At 46.0% G+C, this 6,999-nt stretch overlaps 1 protein-coding gene across 1 annotated transcript in view; it reads right to left on the minus strand.

The window, feature by feature from the left end:
- ATP6V0A2 (ATPase, H+ transporting, lysosomal V0 subunit a2) overlaps positions 1 to 4,724 on the minus strand; it is a 29,122-nt gene extending 24,398 nt beyond the window's left edge. The window contains exons 1-3 of the mRNA XM_012663571.1: positions 4,426 to 4,724; positions 4,009 to 4,059; positions 1,894 to 1,914 (exon numbers count right to left, since the gene is read on the minus strand). Of these exons, the coding sequence (XP_012519025.1) occupies positions 1,894 to 1,914; positions 4,009 to 4,059; positions 4,426 to 4,546 (193 nt within the window). The 5' untranslated portion in view covers positions 4,547 to 4,724. The remainder of the gene's footprint in view (positions 1 to 1,893; positions 1,915 to 4,008; positions 4,060 to 4,425) is intronic.
- Between the last annotated feature and the right edge of the window lie 2,275 nt (positions 4,725 to 6,999).

Genomic DNA, 6,999 nt, shown 5'->3' on the forward strand with positions numbered 1-6,999 from the left:
CGAGGTGGGAGGATCCCTTGAGCTCAGGAGTTCAAGACCAGCCTGAGCAAGAGTGAGACCCCATCTCTACTAAAAATAGAAAAACTAGCTGGGTGTGGTGGCCTGAGCCTGTAGTCCCAGCTACTTGTGAAGCTGACCCATAATTTTTATCCATCTTTATTGGGGCACATCATACAATTCACCCATTCAAGAATACAATCTATTTACTTTATTTTTTAGAGACCAGGTCTCACTCTGTTTCCCAGGCTGGAGTGCAGTGGCGCGATCATAGCTCACTGAGACTATAGGCGTGTGCCACTACAGCCAGCTAATTTTTTTGTATTTCTTTAGAGACTTGGTCTAGATATGTTGCCCAGGCTGGTCTCAAACTCCTGGGCTCCAGTGATCCTCCCGCCCCAGACTCCAGAGTTGCTGGGATGACAGGCGTGAGCACCATGCCTGGCTCAAGTATACAGTTTAATGATCTTTAGAAAATTTATCAAGTCATGCAACCATCACCACAATCCAGTTTTAGAATATTCCATTCCCCCAGAAAGATTTCTTATGCTCCTTTATAGGTAACCCTCATTCCTGCCTGCAGCCCCGCTCATGTACTGCCTCTTGATTTACCTTTTCCGGACATTCCATATAAATAATCCTACACTATGTGGCCTCTTGCGTCTGGCTTCTTGCCCTTGGTATGATGTTTCTGAACGTCACTCGTGTTGTTGCATGTGTCGGGAGTTCCTTTTTATTGCTGAGTAGTATTCCATTGGAGGGATATAGAGTATAATTTAACTAATTTTCTATTGTTGGATTTTTGGGTTATCATTTTTCTTTCTGAGGTTGATGTTCTTATAGATACATTTTTGTCTGTATCTGTTCTTTTTCCCTTAGGTTAAATTTCTTCATGGGATGCTGCTGGGCAAAGGACAATTTTCAGGCTTTTTTGGTTGCCAGATTGCTCTCCAGAAAAGTTATGTCAGTTTATACTCCTATTCAGTAGTGTATGAAAGTATATTTTTCCCCCAAATTTTGCCAAGATTTAATTTTTATATTTATTTATTTTGAGACAGAGTCTCACTGTCACCCAGGCTAGAGTGCAGTGGAGTCATCATAGCTCACAGCAGCCTCAAACTCCTGGGCTCAAGCGATCCTCCTGCTTCAGCCTCCCACAGTGCTAGGATTACAGGCGTGAGCCACTGCACCTGGCCCTACTCTGCACTTATTGAAAAGGATGCTTTAAATGATGAGGCATTTTATTATATGAACAAACTTATTATTAAAATTTTCAGGTATGATAATGGTATCATGTTTATTGTTTTTGAGTCCTTATCCTTCAGAGCCGCTTATTGAAAGTAAGAATTTATATATGTTGGATTTGTTTCAAAATAATCTAGTCTGGGGTGGGGAATGGGGTTGGGGGGAGAAACAAGTGGCCATGAGTTTACATTATGGGTACATGGGGGTCCCTATACTCTTCCTTCTACTTCTTATAATACAAGCATAAAATAAAAAAAAAAATAAAAGAATATTTAATAAAATTAGGAAATTAGTCATAATTCGTGTGAAAAGCAGATTAAGATATTTTCATTGTGTCTAACAAGTTCCCAGACGATGAAAAATAAAGAAAAATATTTTCAATGTGATTCCAATTATACAAAAACACACATATATGCACATTTTACAATATTATTAGAAAAATGTTTGTTCAATATTAACCAAAAAGTTAAAATGCTTATTTCTAGGTATACAATTTCCCACAATGCACATATATTACTTTTATAATTTAAAAAATTTACGGTAATCATTCTTGTTGAAAGCCATTTAGGATAAGAAGTTTATCTTTTATTCCACCCAGCAGTGGTACTGGGCACTCTCAAAAAACAATTAAGACACAACTTGATATGAAACTGCTCAACCTGAGAAGTGTCTCTGCCAAATGGCTCAGTTCCTGTTCAGTTTTTTTTAATTTTTTTTAAAGAATTAACCAGAAAAAAAGATAAAAATTCAAATTTCACTTCTGTTTGTCACCTTCTCATTTATTTCTGGAGGTCATACTACTCTAAAGTGACGACTTCCAAGTTCCTAATGATTCAGACATGATCTATTTCCACAGAACTGAGAACTTGGAAAGGAAGCTCTGCATCAAATGCTGTCAACAGTGGACACCACTTCTCAGTTTCAGTTTTGTTTCCTTCAATAACAAACGCTACGTAACTCTAACTGTACAGTAGTGGTTCTATAAATAGTAGAATCTTTATAAAGAGGTAAATTTTGGTGGCAATTTTGATACAAATATAATTGGATATGACATATACCACCGTCACTACCTTACATATATTAATTGGTTCTTTTTTTCCCATTGCATGGTTCCTTTTACAAAATTTAGGTTTTGCTTTCTTTTTAGCTTTTAATTCAAAGCTAATGGTATAAAGTACATTTTAACACAGATTCATTTTAAGACACATTTAACCTAGAAAAACCCGGACAGAGGAAACCTGTTCTTAGGCTGAGAACTGTTACAAAAGTGAGAGGACTTTCCCTGCACTGAGTCCCACTGCTTAGCTGAATGATCTTTCTTTTCCAAGTCTTCTCACTGGCTGTCACCAAGGAAATCCTTGCCCTGCCCCTTTTCCCTGGCAAGGGTTACTAAAACAAAAGCCATAATGAACCAGAAAAGACCCATGTCTGCAAAGCCGGTAAGTAACTCCAGAAAACAGCAGAAGCGTCAGACGTGACAACGCTTTCTGCACTAGCACCTAGGATGCTGACCATCAGCCTTAGTTTTATTTTCCTTCTGGAAAAAGACGACCAGCACTTTATTTTTTTTCACTGACTTTTAGTTAGAAAGGATCCTAAGTATACTCTACAACCTAATGTAACGGCACTTAATGGAACTTGAACCTCTGGGGTGATAAGAGCATTGGCTCAAATCTGCGACTGAAGTGTGGTAAGTATCTCGGCTTGAGCACTAACGGGATGGAACAGATACACCTGTTACAAAGAAAGGAGCCTGTTTCACTTGCATCTGTTGCCTGAGTCTATCGCGGGGGTCAGCGCAGCCCCTGCCTGGTGAGTGGGTGCCACAGGCTGAAACCCAAGTAGCTCCAGGAACCAGGAAGAGCTGCACCTGACCTGTACCCGAGTTACTTTCTCCACGACTTTGACTTCGCAATCGCCTCCTGGGGCCAACCCAAACATCACCCTGTCACACCTGGGATAGGGCTGTTCCCTTCTGAAATTAAGGACCCCGCAGAAAGATAAGGGGAAACAGCCAAGAAATGAAAGTGGTGGCCAGGAAATAAAATGTTTGCCTGAGTGAATTTCCATTCAATAAGTATTAGGTCCTGCTTAACAGCCTCCCATTCACGCCCTGTTCTTTTCCTTCAGAGCACTTATCACAGCTCATAATCAGTGTGTTTACTCGGCCTCCTCCCAGACTGTGAGCTCCAGGAACACAGGGACTTTTTCTGGCTCACTACTGAGTCCCCGTGCACCAAACACAATGCCTGAACATAGCAGGCACTCAATAAAACCTTGTTCATTCATTCTACAAATGCCCATTAATGCCAAGAAATGCCAGGCACTGCGATAAGTCTAGGGGAATCAGGAGAGAACAAGTCAGGCAAGGTCCTTGCCCTGCGAGGTTGACAGTCCATGGTGGAGACAAACAATAAACAAGTAAATGGATACAGGTGAGTGTTTATTATCACACATTGAGGAGACTGCTCCCGTTCAACAAATAATGACTGCGCTTCTGGTCCTTACCCAATGGTATGTCCATCATTACACACCAGTGAAGAAAACAGACAAAAACTCCTCTCCTCAAGGAGTTTACGCCCAGCTCACGCCAAGTTCAAGCTCTGTCTATGCTCCTCCTGTTCCCTCCACCACGGACCCTCTTTCCCCAGATCTTCCCAAAGCCAGCACCCTCCCACGCGGGTCTTAGCCGAAATGTCACCCCCTCAGAAAGGCTCTCCTTGACCACCCCTTCAAAAGCACCTCCCACCCAAATCACCATCATACCACACCGTTTTATTTTCCTTACAGCAAACATTTTCTGGGTTACGTATTTATCTGGTTAATGTCCCCCCGCCAGCCCCGTAAGTTCCAAAAGGACAACAAGAGGCCTTTATCTGTTTGGGGATCTGTTCTCCCCAAACAATTGGTGAGCACCACCCCAAGTTGACCAAGACCACACGGAGGCGATCCCAACTAGCCCGGGCTGAGTGGCCGCGGACCAGACGTCCGGCGACCCCGGGGCCAGCCCCCCGCTGGGCGGAAGCTCTGTTCGGTAAGCTGAGGCCTCAGCTTCCCCGCCTGGGAAACGGGGGCAGGGGCGCACCCCTGCCCGGGCGCTCCCGGCACGAAGGCCCGAGCGCCGGCGGGACGTGAGAGCCCGCGGCGGGCGGGCAGGTGCGGCCCGCGTCTCCCGGGAGACACTCACGTCTCGGAACTGGACCAGGCCCTTCTCGCCCAGGGCGCTGAGGCACTCGTAGGCTGTGCCCGACTGCAGGAAGAGCTGCGCCAGGCACATGGTCTCGCTCCGGAACAGCGACCCCATGGCGGGCCGGCCCGCACCCCGGAGGGGCTCGACGGGAGCGGCGCTCCGAGCCGCGCGGGCCCGCACAGTCAGCCGGGGCGGCCCGAGCCTCGGGCTCTTCCTGCGGCCTGGCCGCGGCCCCGCACCATGGGGATCCGAGCTGCAGCGGCTGTCCGGGGTCCTGCTACCGCGTCCGCCGCCGCCAACGAAGCCCCGCCCCCGAGCTGCGGCCGGTTCCGGTTCCGCCCCCGCGGTCCGCCCCCCGCCGGCCAACCAATGGGTGCGCGGGATTGCGGCCGCAAGCCGCGGCGGCCGGGCCAACCGGCGCAAACCCGGCGGGGAGGGCCGCTGCTGCCCTCGCTCAGCCGGGGCCCGCCGGGAAAGCCGCTCGCTGGGCTTTCTGCAGCTGTTGAAGAGGCGCCTTCCGGAGTCCACATGCCGTAGAGTTCACCCGTTTCAGAGGCACAGTTGCGTGATTCTCAGTGAAGTTACAGAGTGTGCAGCCGTTAACCACGATCCCATTTCCAACATTCCCCCATCGACCCCAGAAAGAGTCCCCCTGCGCGGATGCGGTCTGCCCTTCCCACCGGGTCCGGCGACCACCGAACGACGTTGTCTCCACAGTCGCCACCTGCAGACACGTCCCGTCGACGGCCTGCCCAGCACCTGGTGCGCACCTGGCCTCCACCCGGAGCACCCTCCCAGGCCCGACCTCCCGAAGCCGGCTCCTGCGGGTCTCCCTAGAGAGGCGGCCCGACCCCTCTACTTCAGACCAGCCCTCCCTCGCACACACCGTTTTCTTTCCTTACAGCGCCTACCGCCATCTGAAACCTGGCCTGCGTGGTTAGTGCCGGCCTTCCCACCAGAATGTAAGCTGTGCCAGAGCAGGTACATGGTCTCGGGCACTGTGGGCTCTCCAGGGCCCCTGCACGTAGCACGCCACTCAGTACGAGTTCTTGAATGCATAGGTGAATGTATACACTTAGAAAGTTAAAACCATATGGTGTGCACCCCAGATCCCGTTCTCCTGCCAAAGTGAGCTTTACCCTCCCTTAAGTACAAAAGGCATCCTAACAAAGCCCACAAAATCAGGCTAAATTACCTGTCACTTAGAAATTTTAAATTAATTTTCCATAAATATCTTAAATCCAAAGCTAGTCTCATTAACTGCCATTGAAAGACTTTCTGAATCACTGCAGTTAATCAGTGGGTTTTTCCTTTTCTTTGACAAAAGACAACTTTCAACTCCTATAGCGTATAATCATTTCGACCTACAGAGATCCAAATCAAAGAAACAGAAGTAGAAGAGGGAGGACCCCAGTGTTTCCTCCAAAGTAACACAAACAGTGCTACTTGAGAGGGAAAAAAAGAATCTGTCGTTAGATATATGTTTAATATTTATTAGGAAAGATACATCACACACATAGTGTCATAAATATTATCAGTTAATTTGGTAATTTTATTTAAAGAAAAGTTTAAACAACAGTATAGGTGATGCTAAGATACAGTAAGAATTGTGAAGGTGAGGCCAGGCATGGTGGCTCACACCTGTAATCCCAGGACTTTGGGAGGTCAAGATGGGAGGATCCCTTGAGGCCAGGAGTTCAAGACCAGCCTAAGCAACACAGTGAGACCCTGTCTCTACAGAAAAAGAATTTTAAGTAATAAGAAAGAATTGTGAAGGTGAATTCAAATGGCTGAAGTTTAGACAAAAATTGACCCAGACCCCACCCCCTCAGTTCAGGATTGACCCAGACTCCTAAATCAGTCCTACCTTGGGGTTGGCTGAAGGCCCACCACCATCACAAAACAGATGCTGAAATTGACAGGTTTTCCATCTAGTACACAATTATGACCTGTGCCCAATTGGTTTATCCTCGTATTTAAAAATGGACTTAAGAGTGGAAGGAAGATTTGAAGCCCCCTGGACCAGAACTCTGCCGTGAAGATGCAACAACACATCTTATATGGTGTTGTGACATTAGCAGGCACTAAATTCAGGGTCTGCCTAGGCTAAATGCAGTCTTGGCATCATGTGCCCCTGGCTTTATTATTATTTTCCCTCCCCCAATCCCCATGTCTTTCCTTATCAATTATTGTGTGCTTTTGTGCTATATGTATTCTTAAGGCTTTATGCATTTCTTAATCCTCTCTTGGAAAACAGGAAAGTAATCAATCAACACAAGTTTGTACAAAATTCAAGAAAAGATTGGCTCTTTCTGGTATAAATAAAACTCCTATGACTCTAGTAATTTGTGAAAGGCTAAAATTTTTAACCTTTATTTACCTAGTTGATCCTGTCATACATTTTACTCAGTCCACTGCAGTGATAAGAATGTTCACTCTAAAAAAACAAAAAAGAAAGAAAAAAAAAAACAGTGTTCATTCTGCACGTTTTGAACATCTGGATAGCTACATATATGAATTAAACTCAGAGAACTTAATAAAAATTGTCTACAAAAATAAAACCTTTG

This window comes from Propithecus coquereli, unplaced genomic scaffold, assembly GCF_000956105.1.
Source record: "Propithecus coquereli isolate 6110/MARCELLA unplaced genomic scaffold, Pcoq_1.0 Scaffold81, whole genome shotgun sequence".
Taxonomy (NCBI): Eukaryota; Metazoa; Chordata; class Mammalia; order Primates; family Indriidae; genus Propithecus; species Propithecus coquereli.